The sequence below is a fragment of the Taeniopygia guttata genome, chromosome 3 (assembly GCF_048771995.1).
Source record: "Taeniopygia guttata chromosome 3, bTaeGut7.mat, whole genome shotgun sequence".
Taxonomy (NCBI): Eukaryota; Metazoa; Chordata; class Aves; order Passeriformes; family Estrildidae; genus Taeniopygia; species Taeniopygia guttata.
In genome coordinates, this window is record NC_133027.1 from 105,015,027 (window position 1) to 105,036,505 (window position 21,479).

At 39.8% G+C, this 21,479-nt stretch overlaps 1 protein-coding gene across 25 annotated transcripts in view; it reads right to left on the reverse strand.

Moving 5' to 3' along the window:
- Positions 1-21,479, reverse strand: part of ESRRG (estrogen related receptor gamma) — a 391,934-nt gene that overhangs the window by 159,393 nt on the left and 211,062 nt on the right. Inside the window, exon 1 of one of the 25 annotated variants that reach the window (XM_072927575.1) lies at positions 836-852. The exons of 22 other annotated variants lie outside the window; for them this stretch is intronic. Coding sequence is in view for 1 of the 3 variants with exons in the window: in XM_030269126.4 (XP_030124986.1) it covers positions 324-379 (56 nt within the window). In the remaining 2 variants the exon portion in view is untranslated. Of the gene's footprint in view, positions 1-241; positions 260-323; positions 514-835; positions 853-21,479 lie in introns of those variants that run through there. 2 more of the 25 variants (XM_030269126.4, XM_072927573.1) reach the window with 2 other exon arrangements.

The window sequence follows — 21,479 nt, forward strand, 5'->3', positions numbered from 1 at the left end:
GGGCACCGCGCCGGCGGCCGCTCCCGGCCGGCGCCCTCCCTCCCTCCCGCCGCCGCCTCTCCGCCGGCGCTGCCGGGGAGCCGGCGCACCTGTCAGACGGCGAGCGCCGGGGCGGCCGCGGGGCTCGTCCGCCGCCAGCGCCGCTCCCGCCGGGCGCCTCCCGCCCGGTCCCCCCCACGGCGCGCAGCGGCCGCGCAGTGCCCCGGGCCGGCTCCCGCCCGCGGCCGCGGCGCAGCGTTACCTGCAGCGGCGTCTTAGGCGCCTGTCATGTTTTGGGGCAGGCGGCGTGCGGCGGTGGGGTGGGGGCGGGGAGCGGTACCTACTCTTCCTCGTAGTGCAGGGAGAGCGGCTCCGGCAGGCAAAGTTCTACCGAATCCATGTGCGCCCGGCGACCATCCTCCGTGCGCCCCCGCGGTGAAAGCAAAGTTTCCGTGGCCGAGCGCCGCGCACTTGGCACGGGCGCGCTCCGGGCGCGGCGGCGGCGGCGGCGGGCGGGGACCAAAAGCTCGCCCGCGCGCCTAATCAAGGACTTAAAGCCCCGCGCGGAGCTCATGAATATGCAGCAGGGCTGTACATATGCATCCCCCCGGCCCGGGGGGACGGCCGATTGGTGGGGCCGCGGCCAATCAGGCGCCAGGGGCGCCGGGGCGGCCCGGCGCGCGGGGCGCGCGGCAGGTAGAGGGTGGGGACGGGGGAGCGGCCTGAGGCGGCGGCGGCGGCCGGGGCAGAGCCCGCGGACGTGCCCGAGCGACCGCCGGGCGCTGCCCGCTCCGCTTCCCGCTTCCCCTTCCCGCTTCCCCTTCCCTTCCCGCCCGGCCCCAACTTCGGCAGGTACCTTGGCAGGCTCCCGGTTAAGGACTGCGCGCAAAGGTAGAGGATGAAGTTTGCGCTGCCGCCGCCGCCGGTCGTGGCGTTTCGCTGTGGCGGCAGCCGGGCTCGGCTCCCGGCGCGCTCTCCTGAACGCCGCTTCCCTAACCTTTGGAACTGCTCGGCGCCGGGGAAAAACAAATAATTATAACGCCAAGCGCGGCCTGCCGAAGCTTCTGGGTAACTCAACTTTTCATTGTCGTGCGAGTTGCTTTTGGGGGAAAAGGGGAGGGGGAGCGGGCTGGAATTTGACTATATATGATAAAAACATATAAAAATTACACAACTAGCTAATATAGAGATATATAATTTCCTATTTAAAAATTAAAAGTTTCCTTTCTACTTAATTAAAAAAAAAAAAAGACATTCCTAACAAAACGAGCACAAATCCATTCCTTAACATAATGGGTGCAACTGGGAGCAAAAAGAGGTACGCGTGTTCCTATACAACATGGGAGTGGTGTGTTTATTTATTTATATAAATATATATATATATAAAGCGTATGCCCCTATAAGAGTATTTGTATGTTTAGATGTGTATATTTAGAAATGAGAAAGAAAAGATCCAGAACTGATCAATTTCCTCTGTGCAGGGATTAGAGTGGACCAACTCAGCCTGCCTCATTTTAATGAGATAAGGGCTGCACTGGAGTAGCTCTGCATTAGTAAACCTGGGAGGGTGCCTAGACCTCTACAGTGCTTTTTGTAAAGTAAGTTTTGCTGAACTAAAAGGGCAATAAACACATATCCCTGTAGGCATGCCTGCATAAACATCGCCAAACCCGGTTCCAGCTAAATACTGCTTACAGCCAGCTCAGAGTTGTTCTCTGGCGTATGAGAGATTCCTGATTAAACTTGTTCCAACACAAAGAATGTACTCAAATTTAGGGACATTAAAGACACTGTTTGCCCTGAAACACATGCACATATCCTGTTTTGAAAGCATCAGTAATGAATATGGGATGAATTTTTTTTCTTAAAAGCTACCACCTTTACTTAATATTACAACTAAGGCAGCATACATATTTTCTAGGTTCAAAGAGTTTCTGTCCCTACCAGTGAAAACAGATGCAGGCTGTTTCTGTCCAGAAAAAAACGAAACTGACACTGGAAAGACAATAATTTCTTAGAATGCAGCTCAACTCTCATAAAATCTTTTGTGACTGGAGCCCTAACATGATGCAAATGGCAGTCTTTTAGATCAAAACAAATCAGTGCGAACCCTCAGAATGCAGTAATACTATTCACAGAAATGCCCTCTCCAGATCTGTCTCACAGCATTTTACCAAAAAATATACAGCAACAGAACCAAATTCCAACATATATAGGTTCAATAGACATGCTTGTGTATATTTCCAGCAAAGAGAGTCCAGCGTTCTGTATTTAACCTTATGTGAAGACTGGGCCTGTTTCCTACAAACCTGGTATAAATGCTTGCAATTTTAGGAATCAGAACTCACACAGCAAAACTACAGCTCAGACTACTGTATAAAAGCAGGTAGTAAAAGCTTAATTACAGTAGCATTATGCTGTCTATATAGTTAAATGTGGACTCTGTAATTAAGATGTAAATTTGCTTGTGAGCAGTGAATTAAAAAGCTCTGAAATGTAGAGTAAAATTTAAGTAGTCTGTAGAAACATTAGGGACAAAAAAAAAATCAGTTTTTACCAAATTTTAGAACAGGAGGCATTAAATCATGTTACTCTGTTAGAACATCCTCTTTAAGTAACAATTTTATAAATGCAGAATTTGGAATCAAATCAGAACTTGAATAGGATGTCTTTATGTATAGTTATCTGTATGACTATATAAACTCAAAATACAATACCTACAAACCGATTTACATGTGCACATGGGCAAAACATGCAAATACAAATATATTGTTTGTACCGAGTATCTCTATGTATAGATTTGTAAGTTATCTGTTTATAGATTTATACCGAAAATGAATATTTTTCAATATTTTTTATTCCAAAATGCTTCCAATTTTTGCATGTATATGTCTTTTTCTTATATAAAAATCAGCCATAAATTACTCCCCGTACATGCATGATTTGATATGGTCACTTTTCTGTATTACATTCGTTGGAATACACCCTCCTGAAAATCTGACAGCTAATCCACTTTGAAACTTACCAAAGCACAGGTTAGTTTTAGTCCTATTTTTGTTGATTATCTCCTAAGATTTTATATTCAGAGGCTGAAACACAATGGTCTTTCCTTCTGTCAGGGTCTGTCTTCTCATTTTCACATTCCCATAGTTTCCACTACCTTGTGAGCTTGTTGTCCCCCACCCTCCTCTACACCCCCAAATAACGCATTTTTCCTCTCCCCCTGTGAGCCGTCACCAGTTTTCTATCAAGCATCTTTCATCCAAGCAAGCAGCTCTCTGCCCTGCCAGTGCTGCCTCTTGGAGAACCAGAAATACTGTGCTGTACTTTGCATGTTGATAAACAAAGCAGTTGGCTTCTTCCCCCAGGGACTGAAAGTGTCACCTCCACCAGACTGGGGCCTGGAATTCCAACTACATTCTTGAACTTGGGTTTCACAGTTACAGATCAGTTTGGGGAAAGTGGAAAAAAAAAAAAAAAGAAGATAAGAAAGAGATTACTGCAGCAAATAAACTGGAGCTATCTGTACCTTCATTTTAAGCTCTTGCTTAGAAATAAATAAAAGCAGTAGCGGGGAGGGGACGGAGGGGGAAAGCAATCCAGGTACCAGTTTAATGAATATTATCAGGGAATACACAACAAGAACATGCATGCAAGCATACATCTGCAATAACTTACCAAAATGTACAGTGCAAAATCTTACCACAAGGAGTCTATACAAAACAGTGGTAATGGAATCAAGAGAGAGGAAGGAAAAAATCATCAGGAGTGCCTATAGCAGTCAAGGGGCATTGCTGAGCAGCACCTACATTTCCATTCTCTCTGTGCATCTAATTATTCCTGTGTGCCAAAGAGTACATATTTAAGCATCTTCACATCTAAATACTAGAGACATTTCAAGGCATCAGAAGAGCCAGATTCTTAAAGCATAACCACCTCAAGGCAACTTAAGTGAGGTTCAGTGGCACTTCACAGAAACCTCACAGTGCATTGTGTCAAATGTGTATTTACCAAAACGAGCAACAAGCTCAAGCCAGTAGGGAAGCTGCAAGAATATGAAAGTCTGGTAGCTGCTGAGGATTTATTTGGGAATAAGCATACTTTAGATAAAGATTTGCCATACACCATGGAGCCTTATTGAAAGTCCAGCTGGAAAATACCATATTGTTAAGAGTTTGAAATAAATACTGAAGTGTCATCAAATATCTGATCTCTTTATTCACAATCACTCATTAAAGAAACGCAAGTCAGATGTGATCTCACTCAGTGCTACAGTGAGATTAACATTAGAACAGTATTGCCACTGTTTACTTTTCTTTTGTGGCCCTCATTGGAAGGCACTCAGTGCACCCCCTGCTAATGAATTAAAAAAACTAACGCCTCAAAAGTTCCAAATTCTGCTCACCTGTTTGTACATAGCTGGACAAATGCTATCAAGTTACTACTTGAAAGCCATCTGCTTCTTCAGTCTGTATTTAACATTAATTACTCTTTGTTTTGATCTTAGGGGGAAAAGCTCACACAACACAATCTCTGGTGCTCCTCAGAACTTTTCCACAGTGCGTTCACAAATACATGGAGCAAGGCTTTTAGCTTTTGCTGCTACATTCAGTCCCAGCATATAAAAAATGTCTCTGTGAAATAACAGCAATTGCCTTACCATGTTACTGAACTACCTTCAATTTATCTGGTTGCAAATAAATACTCCATATTTTCTCCTTGTTTTATTTTCAAGGGCATGGGTATGGGTATTTAAATGACTGCTTTCACTGGTACAGAATAGAATCTGTTCACACTGCTATAAATAAATATTCTCTTGATAAAACACCTTTTCCAAAGCTTCTGACAAAATGAAAGAAAGGGGAAAAAAAGGAAAGAAAAAAGAAAAAGGAAAAAAAAAGCCCACCAGAAGAAGGGAGCTGTATGCACATTGCCTGTCACCCACCAAAAAAGGTTTCCTCCCTAAAGATAATTCAGGCACACACTTCAATATGGATATCTCACTGTTACCCCAAGCTCTTTTTTTAGTGTAAGTTTCTTCAGAGAAACTGAAGTACATTACTGTCTCAGACAGCCAAGGATAAGATGACTGAGGGAATTCAGTTGCTCTGTTTAATTAATACAGGATTATTTCACTTTCATTTTGTGAAGCTAATAATATGACTGGTGGAATGTCAGTAAAAATTAAATCATAAACTAGTGCAGTACCAAAGGGAAAACTTACTTTAGTTACGGAGTATTCCTGGTAGAAATCTTGAAAATCTTATACATATTTACACTGATAAAATACCACATGTACTTCATGGGATACTGCAAGCATTCTACAATCCTTGTGGCATGTTTTTACAGAGCAAGAGTTAACATTTTGAGATTATACATTAATAAATGAGTTGCAGTTGTATTGTTTCTTGAATGTTAAGCACCACATACTAAACGCAGGAACACGTTCAAGGTCAATGCCCTATTTTAGACCTTTTCAGCAGCTGTGATATTATGATAATCACACTTAAAATATTCCTATAGAAAGAGTAAATTAGCCCCTTTCACTAGAAGGATTATTATGATAAACAACAAATCTGAAAGAGAACAAATTCAGATTTCTCTTTTTGTTTGCAGATTTGTGTTTTGTTTTGGTTTTTCTCAATGAAATAAATTGCTGTCTTTTGCTGTGATGGCTTTTCTGTCCAGGAATTAAAAAAAAAAAAAAAAAAAAGCAAACCTGAGAACCCAACACTTTATTCTGCACAGTGTTTTTGGGTTGTTTTTTTTTTCTTGGAGGCCTCACCTATGTAAAAGTGCCTTCCTTAAAATGCATTTATGCTTTATATTAGAATCAAAACATACCAGTTGACATCCCATTGTATCACCTATACTGCAGTGAAATGTAATATCCCACTAAACCAGAAGGGAAAGAAGAAAACTTAGCATCAGCAGCTATTCCTAAGCAAGATTAGGGGTTTAGCTCCATCTAATTGAGGAATGAGACATGTTTCTCAATGGGTCTCTCCCCACTCCCCCACCTGCCCTTCTACCTGACTGCAAGCTCAAAACGCTACAAACAGAAGATGGAGCGTAAATATTTCCCCAGTGAAAACACCAATAATCTTTACTGTGAGCTGACAAGAATTGCTTGTTACACTGCCCTAGGATATCATGGCTTGAAGCGAGAGCGCAGACACGCACAGAGCCACCAACCACCCTCAAAGGTTTTGTGCCGTCTATTTGTGCATGTCCATGTCGCAGAGGCTCCTACGACATCTGACGTGGAGCCGGGACACCTGCTGTACCCAACGCATCCTCCAGCCTGCCTGCCCCCACCCCCGACACTCCCAGCCCATCTTCCATCACTCTTCTGCCTTTTTCTCCCCCTGCTCCCCCTCCATTCCCTTCACTCTGGCATTTTTATTATTAATGTTATTGCTATTATTACTGTCCAAGCATAAGCTGATCCACAGGGGAGCCTGTGTAATTTAACCCCTCAAGCACTAAATTCCTTCACATGTGCCAAAGACACAGGTTTGTTGTTGCCTCCAGCAATATCCCAGGAAGACGAGTGATGGCGGTGTCATATCATCACACAGCGACTTAATCTATTGCGACACCCAGGGAACGGGTAACTGAAGAGATTTACAGAACATGCTCTCTGCCTGAATACAAAATGTTATCCCCTTTACCAACAAACTCGAGTCACAAGAAATAAAATGAAACAAATTTTGCCCTCTTATGGCTCATTGTTTCCATGACTGCTTTATCCAATCCTACCCCCCCATTACTTGTCCCACTGTACATCTTCTAGCTATACAACACTTTTTTTCAACATTTTTGTTCTCCATCCTTTGTTCTTCACATGTTCTCTGATTAACAAACAGCTAGATCATGTTGAACTGCCAAGTAACATAAGCCTTGGAAATCTTTTATCCATACACTAGATGACTGGAACTATCACTTACATTAGGGTTATCTCTACATGCTGTCTTTATGTTCTCTGACATCTAATGCATGCTTTATAAAACTGGATTAAAAGGGTTGCACTTTTTAAAGGTGGAAGGAACGCCAAATTAAGTGCAGATTAGCTACAATAAACACCAACCTCAGGAAAGCATCTATTTTAACTACTGAAAATCACAAACCCCCAGTCTGTTTGTCAAGTAGGGACTTTCCACATGGTTGTCCTATTAATCCATAACTATTAAAGAACAATTCAGTATAATAAAGCAGCCTGTTCTCTGCAAAATCGAGGTGAGATTCTCTCAACATTTCACTGACCTAGGAAACAAGAATTTGGCACAGAATTAATACTAAAGACAAATGAGACTAGAGAAATGTCCTCAGCTCAGGATAACCTGATTGTGCTGGTGAAAAGAGCTCTCACCATGGGAAATTAACAGCTCTGAAACCACTGGTAACAAAGGCTGAGTTCAGATGCTCAAGAGTAAACAAATCTTTGTTCCCCATAAAGTAATAGCTACCCTTATCTCTAGACACCCAGATCTTAAATAGCTAGAGGCTTCCATGAAGGCCACTGAACCCTGCCCCTGTAGTAACAGAACTCTGATTTTTCTTTTAGTATACATGCCTTTTTAAAAGCCTGTATCAACTGACTGACTGAGCACTCAAAAATGTACACTTTGTCGAGAGGCATATTTTGACTCCAGGTTACATGATTTCTTGAACACGCACTTGTGAGCACAGGAAGACATTAAGAACTCCTTGTATTTCTCCCAACCATTAAGATGAAGAGACTTAAAAGAGAGGTTATCATGGATATACAGCTTCCAGATGGTAACTGTGCGGTTCTAGGAGTTTGAAAGAAAAGTGGAATTCACCAACAACTGCTTTTTTCCCAAATCCTTCAGCTCCAGCCCCCTGAAAGCCCAAGGCCTGATGTGTCAGGGTGCACTGAGATGCTGTTGACCACTGCTATATTCCTTTTCCCTTAGTGGTGGCTAGGAGGTTTAGAACACCCACCAAGAAGATGCCAGTGCAAACCAACACAAGTGCAGCAATCCTTCTATCTCCAGTAGATTTGTACACTAACATTTAAGGGAACATTAACGTCATTCATACAATACAGAAGATCACACTTTTAACAAACATACCTGTGTTACATTAATGCAATGAAAACCTTTTTTTTCTGGCTCTATCAGTAAGTATGTTAAAATGACAGCATGTAATCATAATGACATCCTTCTGCAGCTGAAGCCTTCTATTATCAACTCTATTTCTGTCCTATAGAAGCTTCACTTCTATTGACCAGACAGTTAGCCCTATTCAATTATTCAATCTCAAATCAATAGATTTTAGCTCCACATATAATAGTTAAGGTGTAAACACTACAAACGTGCTCTTTCATCTTAATTAATTTACTTGCAAATTTGAATTTATAGCTTATTTTTTAAGAAACATGCAAACTTCAGTTTTCATATTAGGCTGTTTATTCTTCCCACCAGCTCTGCCCCTGTTTCAAGAGTTACATTTCCAGAAATAAGAGTTTAACTTGCCTACGATAAATGTCTGTCTTTCAAAGATAAAAAAGGAATAGTAAGAATGATAATTATTTGATTCTGATTATGCTGAATAAAGCAATAAAATAGCAGTATGACTTTTAAGCAGATCCAGTCAATATTTAATTGCTAAAGCAGTCACTCAAGGTGTGAATTGATCCAGAAAATACAGCCTTTAGACTTACTGCACTTCTGACACTTGTATCAAAAACAATTTGGTTCAATTACTGCAGGTATTTGTCTGTGTATATGCCCATACCTACACAAACCACATGGAAATGTATTATATTATGGGCTCTTGGTTACCTATGTATCTTCGCACACAAAGACGTGGCAAGAAAAGAAAGTAAACTAAACCAACACATGCTTACTGGAATGAAGGTGTCTCCATCTTTCATTCCAGAAGCCACTTCATTAATTTTGTCCCTCCAAGCTTACAGAGCTTCCAGCTGACAGTCAGATTTTACATTCTTTTCTCAAACAAATGCATGTTGACTTGAGCAGCACACACCTCCCACTCAATACTTTAGCACTGCAGAACAGATTCCTGATTACCTACAATGCTTTAACATTGTATAACAGATTCCTCATTACCTAATTCCTGAAAGTACATCCATTTTTGTGCATCTAGAAAACAGATCTAACACTAGTGCCGTAATGTTTTATCTTTACTGACCAGGTAACCCAGAATAATATGCATGCAATTTATCTGAGCCTGAGTTCAAACAATACTACCCAATGAAATACTGAAATCCTGGGGAACACCCTTGCTGTTACCTGCCTTGAACCCTTCCAGGACTATGTCCAAAGCAGCTGCAGTTTATAAGCTGGAGGATAATGCCAGTGAGCTGTTACAGCAAGAAAATCTAAAGCAATTTCTGCATACAACCATTACAATGTGACTGTTAAGAGACAGATAAGAATTTCTCTATTATTGTCAAGGAAACAATAGGCTTAAAAATTTGGAAAGGCTTTAAAACATAAAATATCAAAAGGAAAAGTTGCAACTCAGTCTTCCTACTGTCCCGTTTACTCCAATTTCAGATTATCTGCTCCCAAGGTATTAGCATAAACTTCTCCAGTGCTGTTAAAGTCCCTATCTGCATTCTTTAGCACTGTTTGCATTTAGTACACATATTTTCAGAACGCTAACAGTCTTTTATTCAATAATGAATTTGGCAGAAAAACAAGAATTGGCTCTCTTTTAATGTTATTTTTCTAAATAAATTCTCTTAACCTGATTGAGTTAGATCCTTGAATCATGCTTTGGAAGATGCAACTTGCAGTTTTTGAATAAAGTGAAGCACTTAAGCAAATCAGACTTTTATTCTTCATCCACTGAGAAGCCTCAGATTTAAGATGAAAGAGCTGGGCTGCCTTTCTCTCTCCTTATCCTGCAAGGTCCCTTCATTCTCCCTGTTTTCCCAGTAGATTTACTTGTGAATCTGGTGACAGCCACATTTGAAGTCCTGAGGTCTGACTCCTGACCTCAGTTATGTTAGCCCTTCCCTGCAGAAGAACTACCCCTTGGATCACTGACTTGCTATTATTCTATGGTTAATAGACCTGAGCTGTGCAATATTTTTTTATCTGGCTACAGTCCTATCTCTAAATTCTCTATTTTGAATGAATACCGATTTTGTGACATGAAGTCTGTTATATAATGAAATGCAAACAATGAAAAGGCTAAATCAGTTTACAAAAAATCTATTTGTCAAACAGTGCGGAGATGCTCCCAATTTAGTCTGGGCAGTGCATGCAGTTCTTGATAAGGGAGTTAAAACCGAGCCGTTCCACTGCATAAAAATAAAAGCATCTGAAAGGGAGAGGCATTTTCTTTAGGAGACTCTTCCCTAGAACCTATAGGTAATTATTAAAAAAAAAAAAAAAATTAAAGAAAAAAATACAGCCCCCTCCCCCCCCATACCCCTTGGATTCTGCAGGAATTTTCCAACAGCCAGGAGCACTGTTAGAGGAGGTAACAGCAAACGCCTCCCCAGCGCAGACCCCTTATGTCACATTTGCATTTCTATTCAGCTACATTGCCTGACAATGAAGCAAATGGGCCTGGCCTTATCTGTACAATTCCGGACAACAGAGATTTCTAAGCCATACAAAGGAACGAGCTTAACATTCAGCACTCAACACCTCCTGGCGTCCCCCCCATCCCCCGGCCCTGGGGGGACGGCGGGCACACAAACACCTGGCCAGCCACAGCCCGACACCCTCGCACCGCATCCCAAAAGGAGCCGGCTAAGGGAATAACAATAAATTTTACAAGAAAAAGCGATCGAGACTTTGAAGGAGCTCGCCAGCCTCAAGGAAGAAAACAGTCCGAACCCTCCAGATTTTCAGGCTTTGTTTGGAGGGTAAAGGAGTGTCCCTGGAATGTAAAAGTAGATAATATCTAGTCAACCATTTGTGACTCCTGCCTAGGCTGGTATTTAATACAGCAGATGAAACATATAGAGCCTTTTATCAGGAAAATTTCATATCACCCCAGTTTCATTAGAAAACCTTTAGCAGCTAGGCTGGCTAACTCATGCTATTTCATTGCACTACGAGGAAATTTCCGGCTAATTCCTTCAAAATTAATATCGTCTGATTTAAAAGTTGGAAATGACATGAAAAAACCTGCACAAGCTGAAACCTCCAGATCAAACTTGTGTAATGACAGGACTTAAGCCAGCTATAATACAGGCTAGGGCTTTAAACAGCAAGAAAAAAAAATTACAGTGACACCGTTCTGCAGGCACTTTGGCTTTAGTCTGGCTTTACATTATATATATATATATATGTGCACTTACACATTTTATCTGTCTTCTTGTCCCTCTCTTGCTCTCAAATACTCAGGGTAGGTAACAAAATAGGCCTCAATCTCAAGTACAAGAAACTTCATTGTGAAGGGGGTTATCCACGTGCTTTATTTTTATACAGAGAAGTAATCTGGGGTAGCAAGCATGGAGAAGGAAGTGGGAGAGTGTCCGTCTTTTTGTCCCAAATCTTAAAGCAGAATATGCTTTTATATAGCACACCAAATTTTAAACTGCTGCCTTATACTTTAATTGTCCTGAACTTCCAGGTAAGTTTATACTTTGCTGTTGAATAAATGTTGAGTTTCTCCCTAAAGGTGGTTGCAATGAGTAGTGATTCTCTATTTTTTTCTCACTCACACAATTTTGAAGATTTACAGGCATTCATATCATCATGTTAACACAAACTGATATTGCTACTGCCAAAAAACAAGTCAGTTAAGCATAGAGAGTGAGAAAGGCAGAGCACTTACTCAGATTCAAAGGAAACCCAAAGCTCCTTAAAGCAACCCATTGTTTTAAATTTTACTAATACTAATACTGATGCATCAAAAGGTTCTGTGGTTGTTGCCTTTGCATGAGCTGGAGCAAGAGGCTGGAGTGCTCATAAGGGAACAGCCAACTTTTATTATCCTTAGCACCAAGAATGGCTTTATTGCTGACAAGGCATGAAACTAGCATTGTCCTGGAATCACACCTCCTAAAGCTCTGCAGATCCCTCAAACTCTGTCAAGGTGACAGATCACTTTTACCTTCTACTCTGCAGGCATACGAGCAAACTTCATACAAGACATGGGAATAGGGTTCAGTGCAGAGCAAAATTTAATCCTTACACTTGGTGTGATCAAAGTAAAACACAGGACAGAATTAAATCATTGCTACTAATATGTCAGTATTTTAAAACACTTTTCTAGACTGTAGTGTCAGAGATACTGTGAGCTATCACACACTACTACATTGTTGGAACTGCTTGTTTTTGTTGATTTATTAAAATAACAATTAGTACAGATGGGAGCAAGAGGTGGTAGCTGAGTAAAGAAGAAAAGAAACCAAGTGAAACATTTTTCCACAGATTGGTCCAAGGTTTACTTTAACCTCAAATCGGATAATCCAAAAGGCTTGCTGTAACTAAAGGAAAATAAACCCTTACTTCTACCCCTTCATTAACATGCAAGGGCAGAAGTTGTAACATTTACCTTGCTGGATGCATACACAGTTTACGCCTGCGTATTGCATCTTGAAGATACCTGTCAGGATGGTTTCTACAAGCCTGTCCCTTCTGGAGTAGACTAAGCAACACAGCTGACCCAGAAGGATTAGATGAGAAATTCAACTAATTAATGAGCCCTGCAGGCAAAACATCATTTCTTCTGCTCTTTGGGGCTTTTACAAGGTCAGCTGGTTTGTTGGGTTTTTTTCCCAGCACCAGGTCAGACTCACTCATCTGTCAATTTACACAAGATTTGTAAGACAATAGCGGCCACTATCAAGCCAAACAACATGGCACATTTCCTCTAAACCCTACAGTAAGGGAAGAATTGTTCCATCCAATTCAGCTTTATTAAAATATGCTTCTCTAATGTTAGTTTTCTCTCCCAGGGGCAATAGTTTAGAATTACAAACACAATACTTCCCATTTACAAAAATATTCTGGATCACAAGTTCAAATATTCTGGAACACAGCTCAACTCCCCCCTCCTGCTCTGCTGTCTTTCTGATGGTCGCTTTTCTGAGCGTCACACGGCACAGTTTTCTTCCATCTGCCAGGGAAGTTTCCCAAAAAGTATACCAAGTTCAAGAAATGAGGAATCAGAATAGGAGACTCGCTCAGATAGAATTCAGAAAAATGATCAGCTCACCTCATCTGTTTCTCTAGCAGTGTGTGCACTGTTACCATCCAATGGCCTCTTTGGTAATAAACTTGTCCCACCTCCCATCTGCTCTTCTTGCTGGCCTCCTGCCACTTCAGCCTCAGTCCTTTCCTGTCTTCAAGATGTCATTCAACTTCACTTGCTCCCCTACCCATTTGTTTCTCTTTCCAAGTGAGATCAAGCATACATCTTTCTATGTCTCTCACTCCAGCCTTTAACTTCTGCTCCATCTTCTTAGTAAGTGTCTATATTTCTGCTCCATTTATCATAGTTGGCAGTATGCACTATGCAGGTGTCAAGGAAACCAAGAGAGAGTTCACTATTCATGATGCTGCCTTTTCAGCCTTCTTGTGGCTTGCCATTGAATGTCAGCTCCTTAACACTGAGCTGTATGTTGAGAAGAATATGTATCAGTTAAAGACAAATTACTTGAAGCCAACACAAAAGCACGCGAAGAAACAAGGCTGCTTTAGACTTTTTCAACCTGATCTCTTGAAGATTTTTATTTGCTTATTATTTGATTTTTCATGTAATCTCTACAGGATTTTTTTCCTTATTGGCTAAAAAGAAATGTACAAGACATTGTATGGGGCTGGACATAACACAGGCAGACCTCTGTAAATGTGAATACTTGACTTAATAATGTCATATAATAATGCTTGACTTCAGTAAATACTTTCTTTTCACGTCAATACAGACTTGTGTTTCACTAAATGTAATCCAACTCAGAAAAAGAGACATCTTGGGCCCAGCAGAAAGGAAGTCAGAGGTAAATGAGAAATACTTAGCTGGCTTTCTGCTAAGATTGAGAGCAAAACTCCACCCACCTCCTCTGCTGCCTTGAGCGGGCAGGAGGCACAGCCTTGCCCCTGAGGCTAAGCCCAAGAGGATGGGTTCACCTGCCACCAGCCCAGAACCACTGCTTTTAATGACAACACTCAATTCCACAAACATAAAAACAGCATAAGAATCTAACTTAGCAAGAAGAGAGTTCATTTGATGAGAATTTACGAATTATACACCTGACAATGGTTTTCAGGTAAGACAGTTCTTCAGACAAATGCAGCTGAGAGATATCATGAAAAAAAGGGAAGAATTAACCATCGAGGTAATTCATATATGATGTAGCTTGAATTATTTTGCATAAAGTGCAGTACAAAATTTCCATACAAGGATTTTTTTAACTCAAAATACACAGTTCATCATGACTACAGTCTGATTTAAATTCTATTTCTTCTACAGTGGAAGTGCACACATCCAACATGAGCAGAATTCACTGCTTTCTATTCTGTGTGACAAAGAACAGAGATCACACACTCCTCATAATCATTTATTTCCAAACATTTCTGTCCAGGCCATCTTCCTTGTTTTGCCCATCACTAGTATGACAGCAACAATAAAAGTAGAATTTTTCTAACAGTAAAACAGACAAAATGTCAAGTTTCTGGCCCAGCTAAGCATCTTCTAATGCAAAGCTTATAACTTCCATCTTTACCAATACTTTATGCATTCTTTAAAACAAGCCTGCAAAATGTGACTTGCAGAGCCACATCTGACAACTTTTCACATCTTTTTTCACATAATTTCTGTGAAAGTGACAAGAACTATTGATGTAAATACAGATAAAAAACTAAAACTAAGGCCTAACATAAAAATTTAGTTAAACGCCTTGCAAAATTTCTCAGGGGACTAAAGTTTCATATTTCTTCAATACTGTAGATATTAAATTTCAAATTGAAATTAAAATCTGAACATTTGTCAAGGCAGTTACTGGATTTTGCCTCCTTTGCTAGAAGGCACTAAAACATATTCTAGTTCACTGATCAACTATGTCCCTTTGTATTCAGAGGCCACTACACAATGTCCTCACTTAGAGAAAATGGTAAAATAACCAATTGCTTTAAGTATTGTAACCTATTTCCTGCCACTGTTACACCACCTGAGAAAAAATGCACATATCTAGAAGAAGGTCAGTGGGACTGGGTCAAGGTTATGGCTGAAAAGGCTCTGAAAGTGCAGGACAGCTCCACATTGGAAAGGGGTAACACAACTCTGTGGGCAACACACGTGGCATATTACGAATAGTGGCAGATTACAATGATATAATGAAGGGATGCCTGTCGTACCCTGAAAGACAAGGACAGCATAAGACAAGAACCCATCCAATTATCTCCACTCCTTATTTTATTCCTCATCCTTCAGTCAACTATCTCAAGCATGGGAAGCACCCTCTTAAATCAATCCTACGTTCATTGCATTTATCCCTTCACAGGTATGCTCATTTTATTCTGGTCCACTCGGAGTCTGGCACGACTGAGAAGAACAAATTAATGTGAGCATAAAAGTCTAGCAGCCTCTGTCTGTAAGGTGTGACCATGTATTTTTCTTGTCACATTCCCTTCCCTCTACCAAGTGCCACAAACCAGCCTCCGTGCCAACAAAGCTATTTAGTGCCCCGTGCCATCATGTGCAGTGGGGCAAATCCACACCCTATTGACCACCACTCCATAGCTGTTTGCCTTGTCTCTCTGGTTCGACAAGTCTGTGCTGATGGCACCTGTTAAAGCTGCTTCAACTAAGCTGCTCTGCATTTGTCTGGCTGGATTTGGACTTCCCGGATCCCTGACTGAATACAAAGTGATTTGAAAAAACTGTGTTTGGCAACAAGCACAGTGGGGAGTACACTGCGTGTTGGTATACAAGAGCACAATGTGTTCTTCATAGCATCACTGAGGGAGCATGCTGCTCGAATCTCTCTGCTGTCGAGATCAAAATGGTCTCCTTTGTTGTCAGCTGTTTAATAGCAGCTGTTTAATGTAATTCCAAATGATCTGCTTGAATGAAGTTGTCATTCTTGCAGTTCACTTTAATGTAGTAAAAAAAAAAACCAAGAAAACAAACCACAGCTTGGCCACTTTCTATTGTTCTTATGAAAAGTTGCACTCTCATATTTCTGCTAGCCTATAAAAATAATAAAAATCCAATTTCTTGAAATAAAACATAATTTTGAGAGAAAAATAGGCAATATTTATTTCAAAACACTTTCCTTTCAGACACTCGAGAATGGCTTGATTAAAAATGTCTTTGCTACTAAAAAACTACACACAGAAAGAAGTGAACTTGTCAGCAAATATGTGAGCAAAAAGAATATCTATTTCTATAGGTATTTCAAGACATTCTCCCCTAGTGGGGCTTATAATTTATTTTATTGCATTTCATAAAGAAGAAAAAGTTGTAGCAGAATGTTGATAGAGTGAAAAAACATATGCACTCTTCTTGATTAAGCAGTTTAGCTGAAGAAAGTATGCCTTGGCATCAAGAAAGTATGCCTTTTTATTGTGCGTGGGTTTTGTTAAAATCTGTTTGATACCAAGAACGATAATAAGGATCATAATCTGTAAAAATATTTGCAGTTCTCTGATGAACAATAGAGGGCACTAATGTTTCTAATCTGGCAAACGCATCACGTGCCAGACAGACAAAATAGCTGTGGTACTAGTAGCACACAAACCACATCATCTATGCTAAATACGTAGATAGTAGAGAGAGGATTTCTGTCTCTCAGAAAAGTTCTTTTTGTCCTTTAAACTTTGGTTGGTTTTTTTTTTTTTTTTGCCTGCAGAAAGTAGGGTGTGATAATAACACGCTAATACTTGCAGCCTTTCAAAGCGTTATTTTCTTTTGTTCATCGAACAAAGCAGATGCAACTTTTCCTTGTATAAATCCTTCTCCTGTGTACCTTCTCACCACATTCTTCTCTGTTTACCTACAGCTGTGTACAGTAGTTCAAAGTAAAGCAATTCCATTGATAAATGAGGAAGCTGAAGGATGCTTAACGTGTGTTACCTGTGTTCCCTGCAATCTAACGCAGAAATATTGGCTAGTGACATCAGTAACTGGGAAATCCTGGGCCACCACCTGAAAGCTCTAAGTTAGAAGGGCTTATCAGGGAATCTTACACCACTCTAAGTATTTTAAACACTTTCACTTAGCTCTGGAAAGATGCAGCTGCTGAAAGTGGTACTTTCAATAAAAGATGCAGAGCAAGTACATTAGAATGGTTCTGCACCTTAAACTATCTTTTCTCTACAAGCACTAGAAATACCCATGTAGAAAATAATTCAGCCTTTTCCCCCAGAATAAATCTCAAGAGGATAAAAACTTTGTTAGTAATACTAGTAGCTGAACAATGTCTACCTTTTTTTTAAAGTTTACCAGTGTCTCTCATTGCTATTCAAAGAAACAGATTTATTTCCTAGCCTTGGAGATTGAAACTTTGGCAAGAGAGACATAAATACCAACTAACAGATTGTTGCTAATATTGTGAAAAATTGGTAAATGCACTGTGATTAGTTCAGAGTAACTTATATGGAGAAACATAAGAAATACTCTGATTCAGTAATTTCAGCACTTATTGTTAATGAAAAATGAAACAAATTCACACTGCAGACAGCAAAGTCTTCATGAATTACACGGCTTAATTTCTGACTTCTCAATTTTAGAAGAGGTGGATTGGCTTTTCAAAGCTACCAAGATCTTTTGGAGATCTTCAGATATTAGCATCTTGTCCAAGTCAAATAAGACACCTTTAAGACCATTTTAATAGTGTGAAAGCTGGACTCAAGTTACTTTCACCACAAAGGCAAGATATGCACAATTAGGGAAAATAACACAAATTTCTGTCCCGAGTCAGCCTGAAATATAATGAGTTGCCACCTTCCAATCTGGAACATTTAAATACTTTTTGGCCACAGATCTGAATAGTTAATGCAAGTACTAGATGTTCTTTATTTGACTATACTGTAAAGGTCAAAAGCCTACACGCTATTCAAGGAACCCTCCTTGGAGTTTTCTGACGTCAAAAGATTATTCCCTAACTTCAAAGGGGTTTGTGTTGTTTGGTTTGTTTGTTTTTTCTTCATTTTTTCTTTTTAAATATGACCTTAACACAAGCATTCTGCCTTTTGTATCTTTATTTTTTGTGCCAGTGAAGAGACTGGCCTTTGCAAATTTTTCCATTTATTTCAGGCAGTCATAAGAGACATTGTAAACTAACAGGTAAAATACAAGACTTGCTATAAGGGATTATCATTCCAATTCAGCATATTATAATAATGCTGTCATACTGGTGACACTCAGTTGTATCTTACTGACCATCTTGAGAGACTAGTAACAGCCAGACACAAAGAGGATCTGTGACGCTGCCCAACACAAAAGAGAACATATTCTGGCATTGTAGACAGACAAATTCTTGCTTATCTCTATGCTAAAAATGTAAACAAGAGACAGAGCTATGGACCCTAAGACATTTTGTATACAAAAAAACTGCAGTAGGCCAAAAGTCAAAAAAATACACAGACAGATAATACATATGTAGAGTACCTGAAAAGGAGAAACTCTTAAAAGTAGGATAAAGACAAGAACCTTTGATGAACTCTATTTTAAGGAACCATTCTGAGCAACTCATTGCCATTTTACCAGAGAAGTTCTGTACAAATGTTAAACTCAGACCAAAAAAAAAATTACATAAATATTCAAGTTACAACCACTTGTCAATTTTCCTTGACCAACCTTTGGCAACTCAGCAATGAGCACTACACCTACCATCACCTTAGATAACACACTTGGCTGTCTCGCAGTCATTGCTCAGTCTTTACCTGGGGCAGAAACTATCCTGTTTTAGCATTCCTCTTTCCCCTAAGTATTCATTAAAGGAAAGTTCATTACAAATTTTCTAGATCCCAAAACCATAGATTCACATATTCTGAAGGACACATGGTATAACTTGTCTCTGCTACTTGTCCCCACCCCTATGTTTTTCCCGAGGTGTTGTCCACTGTATCAAAATACTGATTGTCCTGTCTTCTCAGAAACAGTATCAGCATTATTTTCCTGTCATTCTCCACATCAGACAACAGTGTATGCACCTCAATACAGGTATGAGAATTTACTGGTTCTTAGTCCACAGTTTTTATTTGATGGATGCATATGACTACACTGGGCCAAATGTTATTGCTAGTTACATCACTAGCTTTGGACTTGAAAGGATTTGCTTCAATAGAGTCAGAATGGACTCATATCAGCACAAAACTAATCTAGAGACAGATAAAATAAGAAAATACATTTATCAAACAACAATTACAGAAAGGTCATTTTTATTATTTCCCTTTATTACTGACCTGCCAGGAACACTAACCAACATGGCCTGAAGATTCATTAGGAAATATCTAAACTGCAGTCATATGCACAACTATTTAGACACTAGCAACTTCCAGAAAACATTCTAAGTCCTAGAAAACATTAATATATCACCTACATAATGATTTTACAGAACCTTTAAGTCATCTTTGTGGAATGAATTCCGATACTTAATCTAGTACAAAGCCAGAACAAAGGTTTACCTATAAATACTATCGTAGAAAAGTCTACAGATGCTGTTTCTTACATTTTCCTAGCAATCGTCCTTCAAGTTTTTTAATAACTATTTGATCTCTGTATTTTTTTAATAAAAGGAACTATATTAATTAATAGTCAATCTGAAATTTGCAAGAAACTAAATGAAAGATGATGGAAATAAAGCAAACTTGACAAAATTTCTCTAGCCTTAAAACCAGATGTAAACTGAACCTCACTTATGCCGTAAAAGTGTGAGGGGTGGTTATTCATTCAGAGATTACTTTTCACCATGCATTTTTCCTCCAAAAGAGCCAAGAGTGTAGGTGCTGGCATGGCAAAGGTGCACTGTGAGGTACCAGTGCTGGCTGCACTCTGTACCAGGGAGACTTGTGGCACTGATTCGGTGCCTTCCAGATTTTATGAGTCCCTAAAGCAAAAGGTAGTTTTCAAAACAAGAGGAAAGTTAATCAGCGAATTGCTGAGCATATCCTTGGAGCCAGAATTATTCTCCTATTTGCCCTCCCAGTCCTTTATGTCAATAATGCAAAATTATTATTTTAAAATTAATTACATACTCCTGATGCCTAAGCATAAACACAGAAAAGTCGCTCTAGCCTCCAAAATTTACAAATATCCTTCCTTTTAAGCAGGAACCTATTTCCTAATGGGAGGACATGACTTTGAAGTGGTTTGTCTTTTTTCCTTTCCATAAGCAATATACAGAAATTCAATTATTCATAAGAAGAACTAGCCATGTAAATAATAATTGGAAGGCTGAGCACCATCTTGCCAAAACACGTCTGAAACACAAAAGGCAGTTTTAGCCCATCCCTTGCTAGGAGGATGTGATCTCAGGAACTCTGGCTGGGGAAGGCAGGATCCATAAACCAGCATTTACACCATGTAGGGAGACCAATTACAGCAGGATAGAACACACATACAGTGTGAAGTTTTACAACAAGAGATTTACAACAGTCGGAGTCAATAACACAAAAACATAACCAGAGAGCACATGTCTATCAAATGATAGTCTGAAAAACAAAGCACAACTCTCAAAAACCTTGTCTACATGATGTCTTGATTCCTCCAGAAGGCTGAGGTTTGCTGGGCAACTACATTCAGGGGATTCACTAATTCTTGCAATATGTCTTCATAAGGAGCATCTCCTGCTCTTTGAAACAGCAATTCTGCCTGCTTCAATCAGAAAGAGAGAATGATTTGGTATTTTTGTTGGCTGGTTATTTATAAGAGATCTACTCTAGATTAGTCCTGCTTGAGTGGCATCATAAATGGCTCCATTCCCCAGCAGTAGTCTACTTCAGATGGGAACCTGACAACCTCTACTTAGCGTGTCTTTCATAGTACACAATGAAGTGTAAAAACTGCTGTGAAAAAGCCTGTGTTTCAAAACAAACCATCTCGGTAATAAGCATTTAAAACCACTTTTTATTAATATATTTCTTTGTGTACAAAACAAAAGCTTAATGCTACAACAAGCCTTGGACAATGTTTTTGTTTGTTTTGCTGTGTTTTTTTTTTTTTTTCTTTAAATGAAGTACTGCAGCAGCTTTTAAAAGGTCCAAGATTAATTATTTGAAATAAAGCGTTAAAGCGAGGCTTATGAAAGAGTTGCTTTTTCCCCCTCATCACAGCTTAATAACATGGGGTTTTCAACCAAAAAGCTTAATCAAAATCCAAAGTGGAAATCCTAAATTAGTAAATATTGAATTTAACCACTTTTATATCTCAGGTATTAGCAAATACCTTTGGTCTACAGAGATACAGCCCCTTCTAATCCTTATCTAAATTTGCAATTAAGACTTCAGAGCTACAGATATCTGTACACAGCTCTGTACACAGCTCTGCTCTCTTATTTTTAAATGATTGGACCCAAATCAAATCAGTCTTCAAATACA